Consider the following 26,829-nt stretch of genomic DNA (forward strand, 5'->3'; position numbering starts at 1 on the left):
CATAAATATTCTAAAATGGCCGCGTCTATCACGACAGTGAGAGATGGTAGGAACGATTCGCGGCAAATGTAAGTTTACCGCCAGATTATAATGGCAGAAGACAGTGACATGCATCTCAGTTACACCATAAAGTACCCACGATCTATCATGATGTATCCTACAGCATATACGAGTGTTATATATTTATATATTTTACATATATAACTTGTAAAAACGAAGGGGCGGAGGGGGTTTGTGTTGACATGGTCAAGGCTTTCCTTCAACTCCAAAATGATCAAACTGACACACCGTAATAAAACTGAAATGCATAAAATAGAACTCACTCAAACACTGTGGCAACAATGCAGTTTACCGGGCGCAGCCCGAGCTCTACCATCCGCTCAATTACCGCGCTATAGTGCCACCGCTGTCTCGTTATACCGTTACCGTGCCTCACGCTCTGGTGACTCTCGTTTCACGATCCAACACCCGTTTTCGGTCTTAGGGAAACTTACACATCTTTACAATCAAACACCCGTTCTCGGTCTTAAGGAAACTTACACATCTTTACGATCAAACACCCGTTCTAGGTCTTAGGGAAACTTACACAACTTTATGATCCAATACCCGTTTTTCGGTCTTAGGGAAACTTACACGTCTTTACGATCCAAAACCCCTTTTCGGTCATTAGGGTCAGCTGGCCTTGGGCAAGGGTTAGCCATAAATTCTTACCTTTTCAAGCGTTAATCCAGTTAATCCCATTGGTCGGTCATGTTGACATAAACAATTGCGGGTGTGGTTTCAAGAAAAGATGAATGGGAGAGCGGGCAGTGACGTCACACGCATGCGCAATTCATTGTTTACTGAATTACGCATGCATTTCAAAGGGGATTCTAATGACCTGTTAAACTAGCAGTGATTACATGTGATAGCGCCTGTGGTCCAGTGGTAGAGCGTCGGCTAATTAACGCATTAATTAGTAGAGCCGGTGAGCCGGCGAAGCGCGTTCGAGCCCCCACAACGCTAATTGGATCTGAAAAAGTGCGCCCGGTAAAGTGCACTACTCCCAACACTGTTAGTGTAAGACAATTCAAGTGTAATCAGATGAGCTGTAGAAACTACTTGTATTTATTTCTATCACATCAAGTATCCCCGTGTTATTGGTTTTCGCACACTTAAGAAACATTCGTAGTTTTCTCTCTAGACATAGGACCAACTGTAAACATCTCATTCACTTATAAAAGACACCTTTCTCGTAAAAACAAGCCTCATCTGAGTATTTGTGTGATGCTACACCCTCCGTTATAGCGCGAGTAATCGCGATAAACATGGCCGTCCGAAAATGTATGACGTATCGATACGAAAAGCCATGAATTGATCCGACGATAGGCCTACATCTGTCTACTTGCCTAATTAGTAATTTAACATGTTTATGGTTCGGTCAGAAATAACAGAGAGACCTGATGCAGTGGCGAAGGTGGCAATGACTCCACGAATACAGCTTGAGATATTGGTGATACTTGCAACAACAGTGTTTGTCTTGTTTGCGGCCTGGAACACCTTTAGTGCACAATTATCAGTATGTGTCACAGGTAAGGTTGATGATGATGATGATGATGACAATAGTCCTGGTACATAAAATAAATAAATACTAAATACAATGCTGTGAACATTCTGTTACCAACTTATGAGCAAGATCTTACTTACTTAATTGGGGATTTAACATGCGCTTTCCGACATATGCATATTTCGTGCACAGTTGAATATGATGAAGATCATGTAGATCATAATAGCGATTTGAGTATGTGTGGTGTGGAAATATGGGCAATATAAATAGCCTATTATTATTATCATTATTGTTATTATTATTATTATTTAGATACAGTGTGATTTGTGATTGTGCGTCATCACGCCTGGATAGATTGTTTTCATTTATGCAATGATACAGTCAAACATCTGGCTCAAGTATATACAGCCTGTGATTATGTACCTGGGCCTCCAACATATGAACAAATTATTACAAATTTGTGCGGATTTAATTTTAGAATTTTTGTCACAACAATGTTTGTCAGTGCATATTTTTTTTGTGAATAATTAAAGTATATTTTGTTTATCAGTGTCCGTCTGTTGTCAGTTTTTGACACTGACACTGAAAACCTACCTGGACAACCAGCAACCTCACATCAGACAACTGTTCAGGTAAATATGGTGTTTGTTCTTTTTGTTTGTTGTATATCACCGCACGCAGCAGTATTCTAGCTATATGACACTGGTCTGTAAATAATCAAGTCTGGGCCAAACAATCCAGTGATTGACATCATAAACATTGATCTACACAATTGGGATAGGATGACATGCATCAACTTAGTCAGCGACCCTGATAACCAGATCCCATTAGTCGCATCTAACGAAAAGCATGGGTTGCTTGAACACCTATTCTAAGCAAGATCTTCATTTGTGGTAAACATGGTGAAACAACCCTTTCAGTGATCGATGTCTGTGTGTGTGTGTGTGTGTCTGTGTGTGTATGTATGTCTGTGTGTGTGTGTGTCTGTCTGTGTGTGTGTGTGTGTGTGTGTGTGTGTGTGTGTGTGTGTGTGTGTGTGTGTGTCTGTATGTGTGTCTGTGTGTGTGATAGAGAGGGAGAAAGTGCACGACCAGTTAACCTCTGAGGTATCGTGAGAACTTAAAACTTTTTAGGGTGTAGAACATGTAGAGTATGCATTTGTGTGACTTTTCCTGTTAGCCCTCCAGGTAAATTTGTATGAGTGAAGCCATGACAACTACCTGTACATGTTGTAAATAACAGTCACATCTGTAGTTTTGAGTTGTGTTAATGTCATGTTTTCCAGATCAAAAGCAGACCTTGGTTACCTGTGTTCTATGCTGGTCCCATTGACTGTTGTAGCTGATCTGGTGTTCATAGCTAGACAGAATGTCTTCATCGATATGAGTGAGTACAGCATCTCCATCATACCACCAGCTGTCTAAGTCACAATCTAATTTTATGTTTCTAGGTTTGTCAGCACCATACCCGTGCTCGTGGGTTTCACCGAAGTGGTAAAAGTCTGAGACCTGCATCACTTCGGGCTTTCCTCCCACATTAAGCTGACACGCCGTGATATAACTGGAATACTGTTAAAAGTGGCGTTAAACCCAACTCACTCACTCACTCACTCACAATCTAATTTGTACACTAGCTGCTTGACCAAAATTTATGAAAGATTTGGCAACGGCCTTCTGTAATCAAAGCAGCTTGATACTAGCTCCAGATAAGAATGATAAGTTGCATATTTGCATAAAATTGATTGAATGGAGGCATCTCATAATATATTCATGAACATCATAAAGGCGCTATGTTTCACATATTGTTAGTTTGACATGTTTGTGGCTGTTGTGAATGACAAGTTATACTCTTGGTGGAGCACACAAACACACATTAGAAGTCACCTGAAACAGTATTTTAAGCTAAAATTATTAATAAATATGTCTGCTCATTGTGTAAAATTACCCAACAGACTGGACCCAAGAGAGTAAAAATATATAAAATACCCAAAGAAAACTATCAATACCAATTATGAAAGATAACTTGTAAGTAAATACTCGACATGTGCAATGTCTTAATCTGCAACTCTAGGTAAACGTCGAAAGTGAAATATTTTAATATTAAAAGCTATCATAAATTTTGCCACTTCATTCTCTAAATGGGCATAATGAATCTTTTTGCTTTGTGAATATTGCCAAAAGCTGCATAAATGTAATTTTGTTTCCTCACTACTTCAAATAAGCTCTCTTAGTATTCGAATTCTTTTAATGAGTACATTTCCTTTCTACAGTGAAAACGACACTGCTAATCATGCTAGTGTAGGGCCATTGAAATCCCCTAAACGTTTGAAAGCTTAATCTCTGTTTGCGGGTTTTGGTAATTATCCTTGTATATAATTCTTATTTCAATTCATGTCTTAGTTGAATGGTTTGATGAGCATCGCAAGACACTGCACGATATCATGGATATCTAGGGGCTGGATCATCAGCACAAAGCTCAAGTCTATAATCGTGGGTAACAGCAAACATTTAGAACATTCTCTGGTTAGAACACATAATCAGTACTTTCCATATCTATTTATTTACACCTGTAAAGATCCGGGTTAAAATAGGTCTCTAGCAACCTGTGCTTGCCATAGGAGGCAACTATGCTTGTCGTAAGAGGCAACTAACTGGATCGGGTGGTCAGACTCGCTGACTTGATTGATCATCGTATCCTAATTGCATATATCGATGCTCATGATGTTAGTCACTGGATTGTCTATTCCAGACTTCATTATTTACAGACCGCTATCAAATAGGTAGAATATTGTTGAATGCGGTGTTAAACAATGAACAAACAATCAAAACTGAAATATAGCCAAGTGCAGCATTTTGATATGTGCCCTGCAATTTTCTCAATGTACATGGGTACTGTGTAGGCACAAGGGCTGTAGTTATGGTGCCTAGATATGTGATCATCAGGAATGACAACTCCATGCTGTGTACAAGCCACCTCACTTATGTTGGTTGTTATTCATAAGATATGACCACTGGTCTGTATGGTCAAGGATTGATAACTTTACATGCACTCACATCTTCCTTAATCCAGTGTATTATGCATCCATTCTACAATTTTATGTATACCGCATTCGACGTAATAAGCGGCCCGCTCTAATAAGCGCCCACGGCGATAGTTGAACAATCCCGATTAGCACCCCTTCCGATTGATCAATGTACACAAGAGTTATTTATTCGCGTATAATACACACTCATGTGTTCTGTGCACACTTATAATTATGGGCAATTAAATTCTGGAAAAATATATCTGTCGTACATAAACATTTCAGGCTGTCAGCATAAACAACGATATTTATCTTTCAACTCTGTTTTTTTTTTCACCAAAATAATATTCTAATAAGAGCCCCCTTTTTCTAATTTTGAGAGCGCCCTGGGTGCTTATTACGTCAAACACGGTACCCTGGACCCATTCTCCAGCATAGCCTGCTGTTGAGCCTAATTCCAATGGCATGATGCTAAAAATAGCCATCAAATCACTCGCATGAGCACAGGAAATTCTGTGCTAAGTTAAGGATAGAAATGAGGAAGGTGGGGACCCAAATGAACCCAAATTTGTCCAGATACCACAAGGAAAGCGTGCTTTACGTGTTGCTGCAGTTCCCCTACCCTATAAATAGTGAAATTCAAATTTCAGACACGTGATTGCATTTGGCTCCTGTATGAGATTCCCCTTCCAATAGAGGTTGAAAATCAGCCATGGTGAGGAGAAAGTTAACGAACGCTGAGAGATGGCAAGTGATAGGCATGAAAAATGCTGGCATGTCATGCAGGGCCATTGCAAGACTGTTAAACAAATTGGTCGTCATCACAGTGTTATCACTCATTTGATTGTCGTCATCACAGTGTTATCACTCATTTGATTGTCAAACATGGTCAAACCGATGTCAATGACAGGCATAGGTCTGGTAGGCCAAAAAAGACCTCTAACAGAGATGATAGACGTCTTTTCAGGATAGTCAGACGAAATCCAATTGCCACTTCAACAGATTTAAGACTGCAGTGGATTACCCATCAGAGACTCTCGACGATGACCGTAAGGCGTCGCCTCAGAGCGGCTGGTTATAACGCCAGAAGACCAGTAAAACTGACTGAGAGGCACATGCGGAATCATCTGATATGATGTCGTGCCCGTAGTCGATGGAACTTGGCCAACTGGAGAAGGATCCATTGGTCTGACGAGTGTCGAATGCTGCTACGAACTGTTGATGGTCGAAGACGTGTTTGGAGGCAACGTAACACTCGTTTTGCACCAAGGAACATCAAGAAGACCTTAGCATGTGGCGGGGGTCTTTCATGATATGGCGTTGTGTTCTCTTCGGCTGCAAACTTCCGCTGGTGACAATTTGTGGAAACCTGAATGGCCAACAATACCAAGATGCCTTTCTTTGTCCAGTGGTAGTCCCTCATTTTGACAACCATCCTCTTCAGACAAGACCTGTTTACATGGACGACAATGCTAGACCACACACATCTCAGGCAGTTTTTGCTTATTTGCGTCAAGAAGCTATTGCCACTCTTCCTTAGCCGGCCTGTAGTCCGAATCTTAATCCAATTGAGCATCTCTGGGACATTATTGGTCGGAAAATCAGACATTGTGATCCCCCAGTTCAAAATTTTGCTGGACTTGAAGCCGCACTTCATGAAGAATGGATCTGTTTGCCTCAGAGAAGCATTCAACGACTTGTAATGAGTATGAGGCGTAGGGTTGAAGTCGGGTCAATGTCCGTGGATCATACACACGTTACTGACGTTTCTGTCTTGCAATAGACTCTGCACTCCCTAGGGTCACAAATATGGTGGGTGGTGCTTAACTTTTGTGCATGTGTATATTATGTACATATGATACAGTGGATGAATAAGGATCTTTCTTTGTTGTTTAACACCTCACTAAGCAATATTCTAGCTACATGACTGCGTTCTGTAAATAATAAAGTTTGGGTCAGAAAATCCAGTAATTCACATCATGAGCATCGGTCCACACATTTGGGATACAATGACATGCATCAATCAAGTCAGCGAGTCTGAACATCCAATCCCGTAGTCTCCATTTATGGCAAGTAATGGTTGCTTAAGACCTATTCTAACCCTGATCTTCAGCATGTGACAGCATGTAAGGCTATCAACCCTTGGCCACACAGACCAGTGGTTAACAGGGTTAGAAACTAACAGTTTTTGTCAACTAGTCCTTATAATGATAACATATAGCAAAACCCTTAAAATGGGCCAATTTCTACTAGTCCTTAGGATATCTTTACTATTTGGGAGTTTGGTAAGGACTACAGGACTAGTGCCAATTTCTAACGCTGGGTTAACATGGTTAATAGTGTGAGCAACATGACAGTAGCTGTAGCAATGCAGACTTCAGCATCCCAGCCACTCACTCACTCTATTCAGATACAAACCCATTACCTACTGTGGCCTGCATTATTTTTTGGTTGATGTCTCAACAAAAGTTGTGTTGTAGGATGTCTATCCACCAAAGATGAAAGGAACCTGTATAGATGTATCTTTAAACTCATAACAAATCCATTAGTTTGCCTTCACAAACTTTACAAGAGAGTGCTGCCCGGAGAGCAGAAGGTCGGGGGGTTGGTTCCTGTCCGCGTCATACTTTCGACCCGCCTCCATGGTGTAGTTGATAGGACAAGGTTATAGGATAGTACTTGTTGTACGGCCTGACACTCGGAATTGAAGGGATAAAACAAAGACTGGTTGGGGGGTCAATATACTGTGTCTGAGAGGGGTATTCATATTAAACTGTGACATGGTATCTCAGTGGGCTACTACATGTACTATAAAATCAGCATTTGTCTGGACTAGTACAAGTAGCCACACATACACATACACATGCATGCACGTCCCTATCTAAGTGGAATTATCTTGAACACAACATTAAACCCCATTTCACCTCACCCCACCCATCATGTAATGATAGAAAACAAGATGAGAACAAAACTTTCTTCAAGTAAATCATAATTTAATGTTTACATAGAACTTGAAGTCCATTGAAACAATGTAAAACAACACTCATCAAATTCAACAAATACAACATTGTCTGTATTCTGTAACAAACTTGAGCTTCTTACCATGTGCACAGTAATCACATACAATGGGCACACAGTATTTGGCCAGTTTCAGGATTATGTAATCATGACAACACAGTCAAACATTTCACAAAACATTGTTCAAAGTCACATTTACATGTCTGGATGTATCACAAAAATCATGGTCTCTGTACAAATTGTAGCAGTCCTGCGGAGTTCACTCCACTTTTACCATTCTTGAAGTTGTGTGAGGGTCGTATCTCTCCACGAAGTCAGACATGTTCTCCGCAATGTTGTGCACTGGCTGCATCACCCTGTCCAAGAAGGACTGGACCAAGTGCGCCCACACCAGCACTGCCAGGAAAACCAGCCTTTTCAGGGTACCCACAATGCCTTCAAATGACACGTCTTGGGGTGCGACCTTCCTGGCCTCAACTTTGATTGGTTCAAAGGGAGCCAATAGGGTGTTCCACAGTTTGGCCAGTGTGTGATAGCCCAGCAGCAGGAAGAGGAACACGTACCGAAGCCCCAGGTAGAAGGTGCTCTTGATAAAACCCATTTCCTGTCGTTCTGAAACAAAATGGTGTCTGTTAGAACATATTGTTTTGTCATACGTTATTATCAAAACAGCGTGGCAACACGTGGGGATGGTTTACATATCTTACATTTATGTTCATTCATTAAATTACATGTACAAGTTACGTGTATGCTTGGTTATTGCAAAATTTTGATAGAATGCAAAACTGTTACGAATTTGACTTAAAGTATAAGTTCGTACGTACATGACTTGGGTTGAAATGGAGTGTAGATAGACCTTATTATGTAGGCTCCCTCACTTAAACTAACTAGGTATCATTAACTCAGACAAATAGCTGCGATCTCGTTTGCGAGAAAATCCCAGTATTACTATCGGACGTGGACCGAACACTAGAACAGAAGTTCGAGAGTAGAAAATGGACAGGTGTGTGTCCGATAGTTGAATAACGACCGGTGCTATGTTCGATAGTAGAACATAAAATGTGTGTGTCCGATAGTTGAATAACGACCGGTTCGATAGTAGAACATCGAGAACAGTTGGATAATGACTCGTTGTACGTTCGGTTGGAAAAATATCCAGGTGTGGTCTGATAGTTGATAAGGACCGGCGGTTGTACTTTCGTACAACATACATTTTGTTATTATTATTTTCAAACAGACATAAATTACAATGTATATATGATAATCTTTCTTACTCTCTGAATCTGCAATATCCATCTTGCTGCAAACCTGCTGACTTGGGAATTTGCTAGGTGTGTTAGATAATCTGACACGATAACGGAGGGCATTAGGACACTGACAACAGCGCCGACTGTCATTAAAGTGCTATACATTTTCAGAGCAATTGCCACTATACTTATTAATATTCAATGATTGATTAAAACACGTTATGCTGCGATTTAAGAACAGGCACCTAATGACATGTTTTAGTCTTACCTTAATTGAAATCTGTTTTAGGCTACGCTGACGAAGATTGAAAAGGAATTGAGCGTGGTAACGTTAGCTTGATATTTATAGTTGTTTTAACCGGACAGGATTGTCTGAACTTCGAGCCACACGCATTTACAAATGCCAAGGTTGTCAATTTCAGTCGGGGAGTGACCACAAGTGACGTCACTTAAAGCCCCCGTGAAGAGCGTGCACCAATCCAGCACGTGCAGTTTTGATTTTAAGAATCCCAAATACATTACCTTTCGATTTACAGCATGAATTAGTCTGATTTCTGATATCATTGAGGCATTGTATTATATATAATTCCAATCAGTGGACATTCATCTTACTTCTGTTTGCGTGACCTTAACAACACACGTATTTCCTGCCCGTGACCCCAGTGCGGACTTTAGACCCGGGACTGCTGCCAAGCGAAATTCTCAGGGTTGTTGGGTCATCTGATAATTGTGCAAGAAACACGCCACCTTTCATGTCGTTTTCAGGCTGTTGTCTTACGAATTGCACCATAAGTCAAGGGTGGTATCACGAAACATGAATTAGAGTTTATGAACATATTTGTCAGTAACATGACAATATATGTCTCTGTTTACATTTCCCCACGGACCACACATGGTTTTGAATGACCTCTGTGAACTCAGAGTGTTCAATGATCAAGGTGCTTGTGTCGCGCGATCAGTCAAGTCCACGTGATGGAACACGGCGAGTGAGTGAATTCTGCTGTGTCGTGCAAGATACTAGAATGTCACAACATATATAGCACACAAACCTCCATATGAAATCTACATGTCAACATGACCTGTTTGGTGTAAAGGCCTTCCCACACTGCAACAGGGCGTAGTAAGCTCGGTGCAGCGCGTCGGCAGCAAATAATTCGCTCTTGATGTTTTAAGATAACCACCCCTTATTATCGCAGCTCAGCGACTGCGTGACGGCATTATTGTTTTTCAATCACGAAAAAAAACATCGATATGCTTGCTTCCACGACACTGTGGGAAATAACCTTTTATGATGTCATTTCAGGGTGAAAAGAAAATCACGTTTGACAAATACGGTCTTTATTGAACTAAACTCGATGCCAAAATTACATTTAAATGAAGAACTTTTGATTCTTGAAGTAAAGAAACATCCCTGTCTGTATGTCATTCAATCCAAGGTTTATAAAAACGCCGAAATGCCATATAAGTCTTGGACAGTCATTGACAACTTTGTTTTAATTAATTGAAATCAAATCCCTTTGCACAATTAAGACCTCCAAGATTAGAACTATTCAACTGATATCTTATATGCTATATTTCTTTCACAAGCTTCGTCTTTATTTGATAATGGACAAGTTTACTGCATTGAAGAGCTGCCCAAATGTGGGTTAAAATAAAACGCACGGACACAATGCACTGCACAGCGCTGGTTTAGTGTGGGGCGCTTTATGGTCAGTTATAGGATATGACGCCTCTGGGCATAAATACCCACTGTCTATTGAAACTTGGCGTATCATCGAATCACAGTTTAGCGGAGAATTATCCAGTTGAATAGCTGAATCGCAAGTAAATAGTTACACACCACTGCACATTTGTTTCATTTTAATTCCTTGGCCAGTTTGATAAGAAATACACGTGTTTTCTACAAATATCAAGTATACTACAAACTGTAAATCTGGAACATTTTGCATCATGATATTACTGCGACTGTAATTACCAAGACAGCATTAAAACAGGTGAATAATTAAGTGTTGAATAGTGTCTTTAATTACCATGATTACCAGGAAGGTAGTGAGTAAGGTTAAAAATTTATGAATGAACACCTTCTTTATACAATTAAGAGCGACGTTTTGGTGTAGGTTCGAACACCGTTATCAAGCAAGTGATGAACCTACACCGAAACGTCGCTCTTAACTGCAATAAAGAAGTTGTTCATCCATAAATTCTTTTCCTTACTTAGGTCACCAACTTCTAAATGCCTATCAAAGAAGGAAGGTAGTGACTGCAAATATTCACAATGACATTATGCTGCCTCTTCACAATTGCATGCAGACTTTATATCATTCAGCCGAAATGCCTGTAAATACATGTTGGTACCACGTTGTTTATTCTACATTTTTAAGACAAGAATGACCAAGTGGCATGATTATGTCATTGACATACTTTTATATATGGTGAATGAATGTATGTATGTCCCATCATGGTGACCCGGAACAGGATATAGGTCTCCAGTGCCCCATGCTCATACTGTTAACCATTGGTTTACTTGATCGAGACGCGATTATTCATGACGCCGAAGTGATGACGCTTGTATATTGCAGACTGGCGTCAAACAACCACTCACAATTACGAAGTACTTGGCTATTTATGTGTTATCGTCATGAATGCTAAATCTAACTTTAGGCTGATGACTGATGATAAGGTTGTCTGTTGCCTTAACCTCCACGTGCCCACACTACAGGAGTACTCACTTGAGTCGGTCTGGTCCTCGGCCATGCAGGAGTAGAAGGACATGTTGGCGAGACTGTTGGACAGATCTGTAACAGAGGGACGCTTACAGAGGATATTTGTACTAACATAAGGGTCATGCGTACTGGGCAAGAGGACATTAATTTGTACCTAACGTAAAGGTCATGCATGCTGTACAAGAGGGCACCTGTACGTCACGTAATGATCCTGCATACTGTACAAAGGGCATATGCACGTCACGTAAAGGTCATGCATACCGTACAAGAGGACATATGTACGTCACGTAAAGGTCATGCATACTGTACAAGTGTACAAGAGGGCACATGTACGTCACGTAAATGTCATGCATACTGTACAAGAGGGCATATGTACGTCACGTAAAGGTCATGCATACTGTACAAGGGGGCACATGTACGTCACGTAAATGTCATGCATACTGTACAAGAGGGCATATGTACGTCACGTAAAGGTCATGCATACTGTAAAAGGGGGGCATATGTACGTCACGTAAATGTCATGCATACTGTACAAGGGGGCATATGTACGTCACGTAAAGGTCATGCATACTGTACAAGAGGGCATATGTACGTCACGTAAATGTCATGCATACTGTACAAGGGGGGCATATGTACGTCACGTAAAGGTCATGCATACTGTACAAGGGGGCATATGTACGTCACGTAAAAGTCATGCAAACTACAATATGGTATTGCATAATAACGTGCGCATTCTACTGGATGGTCGTCTTTAGCTGTATTTTAGAATCTTTATTACTAATGGAGTGGGTGAGTGGACTTTTGACGTCGCATCTGCAATAGTTCAGCCACATAGCGACAAGATCGAATTTTATCATGTAGTAATCAGTCATGTGCAAAATGTCCATTTTCTTAACGTTAAACATCCGGTTTTGATCACGTCTTTCCAATCCGGATGATAATCGTCAGTCAGATGACTGCGAGATGTTATACTTAGCAGTGACCGTGGTCAACAGCGCTTTAAATACAACATCTGCTCGTATTTTTCTTTCTGTTCGTGCTGATAATGTACGTACGCTGCAGACAGCCGCTCGCAGTCACCTGACTGCCAAGCCTCAGTTGGATTGTAACCACGTGATCAAAACTCAATGATGTTTATTTGCAAAAAAGATATTTCTTGCAAAGCACGCTTTGCAAAGTTTGTCATTACTGTAAGTATTATTCCTTATCGACGGAATGGCTTGTTTTCACTTCATAATCATTAGCACACATGCAGCCATCTTCGTTAATTTATCATCGCGATATACAAGATGACTTGGATTTCAACTTCTTTATTACTTTATTGCTGCTCCTTAACAAACAAACAAGTGGATCAACAGCTTTTTAGGGGTAGGGGGGGGGGGGGGGGGGGGGTGGGGGGTAGTTATTTAAATATGAACAATCCCTCATGGTATAAGCTTAATGCTACAATTTGTCTTTGTTTGCAATTTTGAGTGTCTCGACATAAGGTACGACTGTTACATGTTATACGCGTGTTTTGGCGGAGTTATACATTTTTTTTCAATGTCACGCTTAATATAATCATTACGTTATCGTCAGGTTCATCAAATAGGTAAATGGAATTTTTCATTACGTTTTCGTCAGGTTCATCAAATAGCTGGAATTTGTCATTACGTTTACGTCAGGTTCATCTAATAGCTGGAATTTACGTAAGGTTCATCAAATAGTTGGAATTTTTCATTACGTTTACGTCAGGTTCATCAAATAGTTAGATGGAATTTTGCATTACGTTTACGTCAGGTTCATCATATGACCAGTGGGTTAGTGTAGCACCGATCGATTCAACGTAATCTGACCTTGAACACGGGACTCACGCTGCGCTATGTCCTCTCCACATTCTTGCGTCATCGTGGTCGACATCCTCACGATAGATATGCCCCTCTTTAGCGCATTCTTCTGGCCGATGGTCAAACCAAGATTTTCGATGTCCGAATCGGACAAATCCAGAAAATCCTCCTCCAAAACGATGTTGTTGCCTTCGAGACTTTTCACGGTCTTCTTGTTAAGTTGCCATTTGTCGGAGAAATCCTTCAAGAAGTCCATCTCCATCGTGCTGCTTTCGTCTGCGTCTGCTTTTGGCTGGAGGTAAGAGGAGTCGCGGGGCACTGTGCATGTAGCGCAAGGTCAGACAAGGTTCACGGGCTGGTCAGCTGAACGATCAACCCTCCACTGCATCAGAACATAACCACTAGTAACCCCAAACCGGTCGCGGTGCAGGTTTTAGCGGTGTTTGTGTTTACGAGTCGCCAGCGTTACGTCACTGGTGTATTAGAGACTTGGCGAGCGTTGCGCAACTAACCATAACACTTGCAGTGTTTGTCACGAATTGTTAGTGGTAACAGATGGATGTATGTTATGGTCACTGGCCCATGACTTGACACAACTCCGTGCCCTTAGACTCACAACTAAGCTACGTATTATACATATAGCCTCAGGGAGACGAGGTCCAGTGTGATTTGGGGGCTATGGCTGTCATTGTGATGTAGCGGCATTTACTTGTATTATCACCATTTTGCCGCTTAGTTTCTTGGTAACTGCGGTACCAAAAGCGTATGGGGCGAGCTCGTATCGCGATTTATTGTGATAATTGTTTGTAGCCGTAATTCACAATTGTAATTACCATTTGTTTTACGACCCTTTATTTTCGCAGGGCAGGGTAATACACTCCTTATTGTTGTATGTGTTTCGTATGTGTAAATCTCCGTCGAGACCTGACGTAGAATGTGTCCCTAGCACCGCAATACTAGGCCTAAGAGGTAACTTAATTGAGAACACGTTGGGATTCTGGGTTAGAATTGGCCTCGTTGCATGTGGTCTTTAGAGGCATCTCAATGCATCACTTAGTTAGGCTCCAACACGCAAGCACGCCCGCACGTTAGCGCTCACCCCATCCCCACCCCACACGCGCTCCTACATGAAATAAAACGCTATACTCTGTCACAAAACCAAAATGCTGTAACACGTAATGCAATTTCAATACGCTGCATTCATACATGCAGTTATAATGTCTTCTTGCTGTTGCAGTGAGTATTTCTTTGTTTCTGTTTTGTGTGATCTAGTTTCACTTAACCTAACACTGAAAAACAACAAAAGGATCTAAGCTGATTAATTTGGATGATCGATCCAATCCAATATGCAACCTGTTCCCAACTCTACTTCAGGATGACGTATTTGTATGTCCCTTTTAATAGGCTTTATGTACTGGAGAAAACATGCTCACGAGGTTTTGGTAGACAGAGCATTCCCTGGGGAGAGGGAAAAACCAAGGGGGCGAAGCCCTCGCGGGTTTCCCCGACCCCCAGGGCATGCTCTGTCTACCGAAACCGAGGGAAAGTGTTATTCCATGCTTATAAACCGAAAAAAGAAACTTAAAACAACATTTATCAACATTTTTATGTTTCGAACATACTTTCCATGAACCTTAGGAAACGCGCGTAAAATATCTGTTGCTGGCGTACGGATCTTGAAAAGGACATTCTAAAAACCAGTGAGGCTTATCAACACCTCTGTAGCCTCGTGGTACCCTCACTCACATATGAAGGTTGCGATCCTCGGGAATATAAAGAAAACATTTGTCATTTGATTTTACATTTCATTACATGTTACAATCTGAACGGAAGTTATATTAATAAAATACCCAGGACATTATGTGAATCCCTGGGATATTATATAAAATCCCAGGGACATTACAACGTCCCTGTTTATGAGATTTAACCCGACTGGAAAGTAAAACATCACAATAGGTTTTAATGCCTATAGAAAGAAGTCTCTTACTTAATAGCGATCCCAATGAATAGGTTTATAATCAAAGATTAAGGAGTGTTACAACTGGTTGAGCAGGTACCTATAATATAATTTGGTAGGGGGTTCCTAGTTTTAGGTTAGGGATAAAGATAAAGACATTTATTTTTGTCTCATTCAAACACTCTCATATTATAACATATAAATGCACACTTATTGTGCAGATCAAAATGGGTGTTTCCTTGAATCACCAGCTAAATGACCAACGTTTGTGTGTAGGATAAAACACGTCAGGTTTTGTTTTTTTAAATGAAACCCAAATCCATGGGATAAAACAGAGGGGAAGTGTTTTATCTAACACATGAACCGAAAAAAGAAACCTCAAACAACATGATCAACATTTTAAAGTTTCATACGTACTTTCCATGAAGCTTAGGAAACGGGAGTAAAATATCTGTTGTTGGGAAAATGGGTTGCTGGGTACTTGAAAAATACATTCTTAAAAGCATTGGGCTTAATTTATCAGCGCGTCTGTTGCCTTGTGGTACACTCGCTGGGCTACAGATACAGAGGTTGCTTGTTCGATCCACGGGAATATGTAGAAAACATTTGATTTTACTCTTCATTACATTGTGTTCACAATGCGAAATCAATTTCTCGCGAGAAACATTTATATGTTACAATAAAAACGGAAGTTGTATTAATCAAATCCATGGAATATTATAACATCTCTGTTTATGAGATTTAACCCAACTGGAGAACAATAGGACGACGTAACTGGAGGTTTATAATGGTAGTCAAGTGAATTATTCATTAATATGAGGCCTAATGGTAATTATGTTAGTTTTTCAACAGAACACAATAGTTCAAGTCCTGCATGTGTACATTGTGTGAAGCCCATTTATTTGATCTTCTGCAGTGATATTGCTGGAATACTGCGTAATCCCACTTACCCATTCCATCCTAATGTTTGTTTGTTTATTTGTTTAACACCGCACTCAGCTATATGACGGCGGTCTGTACATAATCCAGTCTGGACCAGACAATCCAGTGATTGGCATCATGAGCATCGATCCACGCAATTGGGGAGTACAGGCTCACTGACTTGGTTGATGCATGTCATCGTATCCCAATTGTGTTGATCAATACTCATATCATCAATCAATGGATTGTCTGTTTCAGACTTGATTATTTACTGACCGCCGTCATATAGCTGGAATATTATTGAGTGCGGTGTTAAACAACAAACAAACATTTTACCTGCTTGTTACTCATGCTTTCTGTCATTGGTTTGTTTTGTCTTGATTATTAACTGATCTCTGTATTTGCTTCAGTTTGAAAATTGCTGTCCTTGGCATTACACATCACTCACTTCAGTGTACGAAACTCAACTTATGTTGCAACCAATGTTATAAGTCAACAATAGAAATAAACAATCTGATGCTTTGTTTTGTAGACTACGCCTACTCCATGTTGGGATGTGCCTTCCTGGTGTCCTCCATGGCTGCCCTGGCGGTCATCACCAACAGAGATCCCAGTAAACGTCTTCCCTCTACCTGCTCCTTGTGGACAATGCCCGTGTTCATTACGGCATCTGCTATTTCATCTTCTGTTATGTTGGTCATGGCAGGTGTGTGGCATTCAATTTTAATACCTTGTTGTGCTACATATAGACTTAGTAAGAGACGACTAATGGGATCAGGTGGTCAGGCTCGCTGACTTGGTTGATGCATGTTAATGTATCCCAATTGCGTGGATCGATGCTTATGATTTCAAACACAGGGTGGTCTGGTCTAGACTCGATAATTTTCAGACCGCCCTCATATAGCTGGAATATCGCTGAGTGTGCTGTTAAACAACAAACAAACTAAAAATAACAGATAGATTTGCATCCTTCCTCTCTCTCTGTTTTGCAATTTTAGCTCACCTGAATCTCAAGTATGACCTTTAGCATCTTACTTTCAGACGATGAATAACTTAGAACATTCTGGTGAGCTACATTGTGGCATGATCTTTTACAGGATACAAGTCAGTCATGTTAGGAATGTTGTTTTGCTGTAATCATCATGGAAAAGTTTTTGTCATCTAAAAAAGACAGCAGATCACACTCTAAAGATTCCATACTGTTTGAAATCTAAAGGTATATGCATTCCGTTCACAAAATATCATTTATGGGATCCTGATCTCAAACGGAATATCACGATATTCTTGTGCCACATCTTTACTCTTTAATAAGTATGATTGGTACGATTTGCTTAATGGTAAATACCAAGTGACATTAAGCAGGATGTTGTTCCTGATATTGCAGGTACCATGGCAACTGTGATGGCTCTAGTGCTGTCCGTCCTTGTGTTTCTTGTCATCTTCCATCTTCCAAACCACCTCCCCAGGACCTTCACCCTGGGAGAGTTGTCCTGCAGCATCCAGCTCCTGGCAGTCCTGCTGTGGAAGCCAGTGCATGTTTATACCTCTGTGAGTCGTCTGTCACCCGTTGGCTGTCCTCACTCCTTTACTACAACATAGACTTACAGAAGTCGCTTGATTGCTTTGCTTGGAGCATTATCATGCAAGGACCAGCTTTCACAGTGGAAACTTAACACTATTGTAACTCTCTTACCTCAACATGGACATACTGTAGTTGTTGCAATAAGATCGCTTGCTGTTGAACAGCGCTGTGGACCCCATTGCATAAATCAAACTTAGTGATGAGACTGTTGTAACTCACTCACTTCAACACGGTCTCACAATAGTCTTAGCGCTAAGATCACTTTGTGCAAGTTGTTCCTCAGGTTTACCTAATACCTTTTTATCAGTTTTTATCAGTTTTTATCTGTTATAATGATATGTGGAAATTAAGAAATGTATGTTATGAACTGATGATAAATTATAAAGAAACTGAAGCTGAATCATACAATTCTGTTCTTGTTTTGCAGACAGACATCATCAACTTTAAAATATACAGCATAGATTCTTTGCATACAGTAAGTTCACCTTTCTCAGAGCACATACAGTGGAATAATAATGTACTGAACATATGCATAGAGGTCAAGTGGCCCTGTGGTGCCTCACCGCACTTTAAATGTCATTATTTTAAGGTTGATTTTATTGAAATGGATTAAATACTCTACAACCAAAAACAGAGTTAGATTCATGTCTGAATCAAATTTCTTTTTATAGACGGGGTATATAAATTAGCATAGATTTTAAAGGCTTGTACAGGGGGGTCGTCTTATACGTGGGGTCGCTTTATAGACGACGATATACGGTGAGATATCTATACACATAACCGTGATACCATGTGATGTATGACTGCTTGTACAGGGGAATCATGAAATGAAAAGACCATAATCTCCTATCTCCAACCTGTTTAGTGTTGGATAAAGATACAGGCAGTCCAGTTTTCCTGAATTAATTACCAAACAAATCTTTTCCTGTCAGGATGATAATCGAACACTGTGATGTTTTCAGATTATATTTGCTGCTCTACTCGTGATTATCATCATGTACGTCCTCCTCCCTGCAACTGTCCGTGGAGAACGTCCGTGGGTGTTCTACGTGGTGTTCACATGCGTGTCAGCAGTGTTCGTCATCCCTGCATCATACCTGGTCCTCAGGAAGGACATTGTCACTTGGATGTTCACCAGCATATTCAAACATCCGAAGAGGGTAGGTGATGGGTGTGGCCTTGACGTTGACATCAGTAACATTCTAATTCATACTCACTGGCATTTACAGGGAGAGATGTGCATCAACCCCAAACCCTTTCTCTTTTGAACCCAGATTGCCTTCTTGTTAATTTTGAAGGTCTGAACATGCTTCAAGATTTCCCCAATTATTGTCAAAGTGGGGCTGGGGATATAGGGACGGAGTTCGTTCGTCCTTTCATCCATCTTTCCTTCCTTCCGTCTGTCTGATTCTCAAGGCAAGAACTATTTAAGTTAGAGAAATGAAATTTTACAAACTGATCTTACTGGTCATGATATTATATGAGTCAGAAAATTGGTGTTGTAAATTCATATTTTACAGAGTTATGGCCCTTGCTACATGTTTTTATCAACCTGCATAGTGTCAGAAATGGGGACACGTTGAATAACTTCCATGTTATTTACTACTAATTCTATAGGAACAAACAAAATTCTAATGTCCCCTATGGCAGGGAATAGTGATAGTGTTGTTTTCTGGTGAAAAATCTTTCATCTATAAGATTTAAGCACCCTGTTATTTCTGCGCACCATGGCTTCTACACCATACAGGGAGACCATCGAAGGCATATTTGTGTTCTGTGTGGGTTTTCTTTTGTACAAATTGAATATATGAATCAAGGGGTGCATTGCCAACAGCCAACGCTTGCAAGCGATGTACAGCACCTAACAACAGCTCTCCAACCTTTAGCCGCTTGCAATCGCACCAATCGCTGGCTGAGGTCGCTTCCTTCTCAAACCAAACTGGAAGAGTGTGCTTCAATTTGGAAGAACTTGCAAGCGCCTCGAGCTGATGCAGACCCAGGGGTTAGCGATTTATTTGCTTACCGGCACTCTAAGCAATTCATCGCCTGCAACGCGCCCAAGGTGGTAAAGAGGTGAAACTGAATCATTTGAAGTAAGCTGACATCTGAGTGGCTCAAGAAACCACACATCCTTCATTTAGATTGGGTAGTCAAGTTCAGTTCTGGTCCACCTGATACCACCTCCCATGGAGGTACTAGGAGGTCTGTATCATCATATCTTCACACAGATAGGTATGGTATCAATGTAGGACATCTGATGTTTACGAGATTGACGTTTACTGACTGGGGTACTTGAGTGCCAGAGTGAACTCTCCGCTCCATGTGGATATGCTGAGCTGTGTTTTCTGCTACAGGTGAGTCTACTGCTGTACTGGCTGGTGTGCTCTGTTGTGGCGGCCGTGCTGAGCTTGTATCAAGGGTCGAGTGCTAAGGGAGACACCATCACCCGCAAGTCATTCCATCTGGTCATAGTAGCCGTATACATTCCAGGGCTGATGGTGGATGCAGAGTTCCTGCACCTAGCATCTGTGTGTGCTGGAGCCTTCCTGCTGCTGCTTGAAGTGAGTTCACTCCCTTTATTTGTACCCTCCACATGTGTCAGATCCATCCATTGAGGACTGGATGTCAATTAAAGGAATACAGTATTTGTATTGTGTTGTGTATTGATACATTACCAATTGCATGATAAACCCAACACTACAGAATATGCCTCCTACTGTCACCCAGTACATTGACTGACCCAGTCTTACTTACAGAACATCATCTAACACCAGTAAAAGTGCTGCTGATTTGGACACAAACAACATTCTGGTAGTTTCTTGTTGAAGGCATATATGAAGTGAAAAGTGCCAGATTAAGAGCACACATCATTTACACATGTATGTTTTCATACAAAACAAAGGGTATTTTTTTATGTATATTTGATTGTATGGATATAGTGTTCCCTGTTCCTCTGATGGTGATGTAGCTTGCACTGTGATGTTGGATGTCGTTCCAGGCTGTGAGGGTTCACTCTATTCCTCCTCTGGGGCAGGTTATTGACAGCTCATTCAAGATGTTTGTCGATGACAAGGATGAAGGCCCTGTGATACTGACCCACATCTACCTCCTTGTGGGCCTGTCTCTGCCACTCTGGATCTCCAGCATCAGGCCAGTCAATGGTAGGAATAGGGCGACGCATAAATGTGCATGTAGTATGCTTCATGCACTACATATATAAACACACAAAAGGACTAGATTTTATATCGAAATTTATTAATCAATTTGATCAATAGTTTGAAAAGACTGTAACCCTGTGGGTGTTCCAGTTTAGAATAGGTCCCCAGCAGCCTTAATGGATCCGGCTCTGTGACTTGCTTGACTGTATGTCATCGTCACCAACAGCATCGATTATTGCTCATGATATCAATCACTGGATTGTCTGGTCCAGACATTATTTACCAGCCGCAGTCATTTAGCTGGAATTTTGACTGTGGCGTTTAACAATAAACAAACAAGTAAATAAAAGACACTAAGTTTATTGTCATGATTATTAGTGTTTAGATTATACCGTATGTGACCAACAACTTGAAACGTACAATGTCATTGTGTTGTATGGCTGGACCCTCCCATATTCCAACTGGACCCTAAACAATATATTTTGGGGGTCCGCTTGACACAGGTTAAACCCTGAGGTAATTATTTGGGGTTTACTCTGGTTCATTGTTGAAAGTATCATCAATGTTATAGGCCTCAGTTCCACTGAAGATATTAATTGCCTTTAAGTAACAAGGAAATAGTATACAAAGGGAAGACTGTTCGTCAGGCTGATTCCTATCAATTATGTTTCAGGTGCTCTGCTGCCAATGTACAGTGGAGTTATCTCCCTTGGTGTGGGCGACACGGCAGCATCTGTAGGGGGAGTTCTGTTAGGTCAACACAAGTGGCCAGGTAGCACATATTTACCACCTTTTTCACAAAAACTAAATTCAGTCACAAGCCAGCTCAGTTTTCACATTATGTTTTCCAAAATGATGAGAGGTCCAAGTGAGAGCATGGTATGCTGTGTAAGCTGTAAACATTACAATCTGCTCTGAGAAACCACATGGCCAAAGCAGCTGAAACTTTATGAAGAAGTGTGGGACTGTTATGTGACCTGGAATCATTGATGGCAATATGTGAATATTCAGGGTGTGTGTGGTGGGGGGTTGGGGGCTGGTGAAACACACATTTTTGTAACTCAGTGGGGGTGGGGGGATAGATACTGATTCAGAATCTTCCCGAGACAAATCAAAGGACAAAACTAAAAAGCATATTCTTAAATCTAAAATTATTTTGATTCTAAATTTGGTTTCTCAGCAGAACACTCTGTAGTTAGACAAACACTTTTGCTCCCTTTTTCAATACCTAACAGCCCAGGGTTCACGTCATGTTCACACTTCAATAGTACAGAGTACACGTTGGTGTCAACAGCTCTGCTTTACTACCTCCAGTAAATGAATGCTGTGTAAACAGCTCTGGCTTACAACCTCCAGTAAATGAATGCTGTGTAAACAGCTCTGGATTACAACCTCCAGTAAATGAATGCTGTGTAAAGTGCTCTGGATTACAACCTCCAGTAAATGAATGTTGTGTAAAGTGCTCTGGCTTACAACCTCCAGTAAATGAATGCTGTGTAAAGTGCTCTGGCTTACAACCTCCAGTAAATGAATGTTGTGTAAACAGCTCTGGCTTACAACCTCCAGTAAATAAATGCTGTGTAAACAGCTCTGGATTACAACCTCCAATAAACGAATGTTGTGTAAAGTGCTCTGGCTTACAACCTCCAGTAAATAAATGTTGTGTAAACAGCTCTGGATTACAACCGCCAGTAAATGTATTTTGAAGTTCTTATGAAACACTAAAGACTCAACAGAATTGTAGAAGTGAGTTACTACAGATTCCTATCCGACACTTTGCTTTCAGAAAGTAACAAGTCTCTAGAAGGAACAGCCTTGTGTGCCATCAGTCAGGCTCTAGTCATGGCCTGCCTCACACTGTCAGGTCAGACACTATGCACATAGTTACATCTTGTTGAGGTCAAGCTGTGAAACCAAGGACCCAATCCATGCAGCCTCGGTCCGGTCAAACTACCAAAGCAATAGTGTCCTTGAGTCGTTGTTTTCACATAATAATCTTGCCAAGACTAATCAGTTTGTTCAAACAAAATTTATTTATAAGATGCTTAATTACACCTTATTTTCACTCTTTATTACAATTACAGTTCAGTAAAGTTCTTCTTCAGAAATATTGCGGAACTGTGTATTGACACTCACACCTTGCATTGATTCCTATTCTTGCCGTAAAAGGGGACTATCATTGTCGTAAAAAGAGACAAACGCGATCGGTCGGTCAGGCTTGCTGACTTAGTTAATGCATGTCATCGTATCCCAATTGCATAGATTGATGCTCATGATGTCAATCACTGGATTGTTTGGTCCATTTACAGACTGCAATCATATAACTGGAATATTGCTGAGTGCTGCGTTACACAAGAAACAAACAAACAGTTAACACTGATTCATGAGTGTAGGTTTCTTGCTTGTTTGTATCTTTCATATGCTACACTTATGAGTTTGGATAGTCAAAGATTTGGATATTAGCCCTACTTGTCATAAAAGGCAACTGAACTTATGCATCTAGTGGCCACAATGGCTGCTGAGTGTGAATGGCACCAGGATGGTGTGACTACTTGGTTGTGTGCCACATTTATGCCTTGACCACATCTGAAACCGGTCTTGTTCATGTTTGATGTCTTACAGGCCAACATTTATATGGTTTGTTACTTAACTATACTGAAGCTTTAGTCACCATATACTGACCAGTTCTAATGCTTGTCAACCATTCCATATAGAAATGTTTCCACTGTGTTCCTTGCTCTTTTAGGGGGAGTGTCGAGTCCACTCGGCCTGTCTCTTGTCCTACCAGTCATCCTGTCTTCACTGTATGAAGCTTTTACGCTGCAAGTAGACAACCTGGTTCTACCCTTGCTGACTTATTCTCTGCTCTGTGTGTCATGACAGAATCAGCACGGCATCAAGTCAGCATTGTCGTACAGTACTCTACACTGTGTGTTTCCTGTCTGAAGATAAAGTCATCACTGTCAAAGATCATGCACCTATCTTACCTCAGGACAATGTCATTTTGTCAAATTTCATCATTGCCATGCAAACAGTACACTTCTTCATTCTTATCATGGAGAATGACAATATGTCTGTCATTATTTTCATGCAGAACTGTCTAATATTTGTCCAGATGTCACCTATGTTATGCAACCCATGAAGATCTGGCGTAGAATAGGTCTTCAGCAACTCATGCTTGCCGTAACGGGATCGGGTGATCAGGCTCGCTGACTTGGTTGATGCATGTCATCATATCCAAATTGCGTGGATCGATGCTGAGGATGTCAATCACTTTATCATCTGGTCCAGACTTGATTATTTACAGACCGCCATCATATAGCTGCAATTTTGCTTAATGCGGTGTTAAACACCAAACAAACCAACAAACCTATGTCATGCAGCACACTGCACCATGTGTCATGATGATGACAATGTCATAACTTCATCATTGGCAACCCACTCCTCTGGGCTTTCCCTCTTGATTGAAATCCAACATTGTTACAAGTATACTGTTTATGATAACTATTGTTCATACTTCCATAAAGATCATTTACACTTGTTGCATATATTTTATACATGATCAATAAATTTGAATTTACAAATAATGCTTCCATCTTTATGTCACAGAAAGATGGGTGAGTGAGGCTCTATTCCATCTTATCAATATTCCAACCACATTGCAGGAGAACACCAAGAATGGTATTCAGGCAATGGTTCGCAAGAGAGTGAGTGGGTGAGATGGGTTTAATGGTGGTTTAGCAGTATTCCAATTATAGCACAGTGTATCCACTTCATGTGAAAGGAAGGCCTGAAGTGACCTTTACCACTTTTGTGAAACCCTGGAGGACAGGTATGATGCTGACAAACCTAAAAACATCAATGTATCTTTGTTCACACAACTTATTCACACAACTTTAACTATTATTTACAAATTTGGTTCCATATAAAAGTGTGTGACTCTATTAACTGTGAGTTTCCATTTATCACAGTAATTTTCTCAGACACCAATTTGCTTTTGCTGTGTTTGATAACATAATATCATCTGCAAATAAAATAAAAAAGAGTTGGAACAACATCTGGATGTAATTGAATACCGTTTGTACAACTGTTATAGATTTCTGCTGTTTCATTTATAAAAAAAGGGAAAATAAAACACACTCAATATACATCCCTGGCGCACACCTTATTTGCATTCAAACATATGACATTAAACCCTTGTCTGGTCAACACGTTTTAACATTTTCATATACACTACATAATAATTTAAAACATAATCGGAGGGACCATAGATTTTTTATATTCCCACACAACTGGTAATTTAACGTCTTTTGACTTTCTAGGTCAACAAAGACCACACCCTTTGCATCCCAGAATACACTTTTTTCACCGGAGAAGTGGAATGGTGCCAATCAATGGATTGACGTTTTGACTCGGGATCAAAGTGGTAGACCCATGTTTCATCACCCGTTAATAATCTCTTTTTGAATTAGACGGAATCCACCTCTATTAGCTCTTCATGTTCTCTGGCAAGGTCAGTTTTTTCCCCTTATGATGAGAATTTAGAAGCTTTGACACCCAACGAGCAGATATCATATTCATCTGCAAATGTTAATGAATAATAGTTCTGTGGATCCGTGGCTTAGACCTGTGTCTGCCTCAAGTTAAGTAATGGTAATACGTCTATCTGACAGTAAAAGTTTTTATATCTCCTTGATTGAATCTTCATTGATGGAAGTTGAGGGACGTCCAGACCTACGGTCACCATCAAGGCTTGTACTCCCAGCCTTAAACATAGCTGCCGTTTATCACTGTAATAGCTAGGGCATTTATCCCCATACACTTGTAACATGCAGTCATGGATTTCTTTTCTCTAAAGTCAAAAACTTGATGAGTGCCCGATACTCGTTATTTTCCACGTCTGTGTCCATTTGTACCTCTATTACGTTCAACTGGCTGTCACTAATATACAAACGGCCTCAACACCCAAATACACTTGCAATGAACTACTCAAACAATGTACTACAACGAGCAGATATCATATTCATCTGCAAATGTTAATGAATAATAGTTCTGTGGATCCGTGGCTTAGACCTGTGTCTGCCTCAAGTTAAGTAATGGTAATACGTCTATCTGACAGTAAAAGTTTTTATATCTCCTTGATTGAATCTTCATTGGTGGAAGTTGAGGGACGTCCAGACCTACGGTCACCATCAAGGCTTGTACTCCCAGCCTTAAACATAGCTGCCGTTTAACACTGTAATAGCTAGGGCATTTATCCCCATACACTTGTAACATGCAGTCATGGATTTCTTTTCTCTAAAGTCAAAAACTTGATGAGTGCCCGATACTCGTTATTTTCCACGTCTGTGTCCATTTGTACCTCTATTACGTTCAACTGGCTGTCACTAATATACAAACGGCCTCAACACCCAAATACACTTGCAATGAACTACTCAAACAATGTACTACACTTTGTATGGTCCATAGTTAGTCAGGCTTAGAACTGTTTTACCAGCCCTCGTATATTTAGATGCTAGTGTCGTTTGTAAACCGGTCCGTGTACTGCGGACGGCGACGGCATGTTATAAAAACATGTGGAATGTTCCCGTACCGCTGGACTGGTGAGGGCACTGTGTATATAGACTAATAGGTTTCCAGTGGCTAGTTGGACTGTGTGTAAAGTGGGAAAAGAGTGTTTACGCATCTCTCACACTATGTTATCACATCAAGACCAGCTTTCGTGTGTGGATCAATCATCTCCTCTAATTCTCCCTGCGTAGGCCCATCCCGGAAGCTCGACCACCGTCGCCGCTGGGTGAATATAATATCATCACTGACTTTTGAAAT

General features: G+C 40.7%; 2 protein-coding genes across 3 annotated transcripts; one reads left to right on the top strand and one right to left on the bottom strand.

Annotated features, from left to right (window-relative positions):
- LOC139464058 (dolichol kinase-like) lies at nucleotides 1-24,553 on the top strand. Of its 2 annotated transcripts, XM_071245598.1 has the most exons (13): nucleotides 1-68; nucleotides 1,425-1,571; nucleotides 2,097-2,178; nucleotides 2,832-2,932; nucleotides 16,793-16,966; nucleotides 17,645-17,808; nucleotides 18,270-18,317; nucleotides 18,805-19,002; nucleotides 20,197-20,403; nucleotides 20,841-21,003; nucleotides 21,674-21,772; nucleotides 22,787-22,864; nucleotides 23,747-24,553. In XM_071245598.1, the coding sequence occupies exons 2-13, from the start codon at nucleotides 1,463-1,465 to the stop codon at nucleotides 23,878-23,880; spliced, it is 1,557 nt and encodes a 518-aa protein (XP_071101699.1). In that variant the 5' UTR covers nucleotides 1-68; nucleotides 1,425-1,462; the 3' UTR covers nucleotides 23,881-24,553. The 2 variants fall into 2 exon arrangements, with proteins under 2 accessions (XP_071101699.1, XP_071101708.1); XM_071245607.1 differs by lacking the exons at nucleotides 1-68; nucleotides 1,425-1,571; nucleotides 2,097-2,178 and adding an exon at nucleotides 3,946-4,035 and having other exon boundaries at nucleotides 2,854-2,932.
- On the bottom strand, nucleotides 7,551-13,644 carry LOC139464054 (uncharacterized). The gene is made up of 3 exons (XM_071245584.1): nucleotides 13,392-13,644; nucleotides 11,563-11,628; nucleotides 7,551-8,198 (listed from the first exon to the last, which is right to left on the bottom strand). Exons 1-3 carry the CDS (start codon nucleotides 13,642-13,644, stop codon nucleotides 7,846-7,848), a joined length of 672 nt encoding a protein of 223 aa, XP_071101685.1. The 3' UTR covers nucleotides 7,551-7,845.
- Nucleotides 24,554-26,829: the final 2,276 nt, after the last annotated feature.

The sequence above is a fragment of the Haliotis cracherodii genome, unplaced genomic scaffold (genome assembly GCF_022045235.1).
Source record: "Haliotis cracherodii isolate W230 unplaced genomic scaffold, xgHalCrac1.p SCAF_1, whole genome shotgun sequence".
In the NCBI taxonomy this organism is placed as follows: Eukaryota; Metazoa; Mollusca; class Gastropoda; order Lepetellida; family Haliotidae; genus Haliotis; species Haliotis cracherodii.

Bases quoted from the DNA above. Each gene is read 5' to 3' on its own strand.
- LOC139464058 (XM_071245598.1), top strand. From the start codon at position 1,463: ATGACTCCACGAATACAGCTTGAGATATTGGTGATACTTGCAACAACA. The intron at 2,179-2,831 runs GTAAATATGGTG...CATGTTTTCCAG, and splicing joins CACATCAGACAACTGTTCAG to ATCAAAAGCAGACCTTGGTT. The intron at 21,773-22,786 runs GTAGCACATATT...CTTTGCTTTCAG, and splicing joins AGGTCAACACAAGTGGCCAG to AAAGTAACAAGTCTCTAGAA.
- LOC139464054 (XM_071245584.1), bottom strand. From the start codon at position 13,644: ATGGAGATGGACTTCTTGAAGGATTTCTCCGACAAATGGCAACTTAAC. The intron at 11,629-13,391 runs GTCAGATTACGT...CCTCTGTTACAG, and splicing joins GCGTGAGTCCCGTGTTCAAG to ATCTGTCCAACAGTCTCGCC. The intron at 8,199-11,562 runs GTGAGTACTCCT...ATTTTGTTTCAG, and splicing joins CGAGGACCAGACCGACTCAA to AACGACAGGAAATGGGTTTT.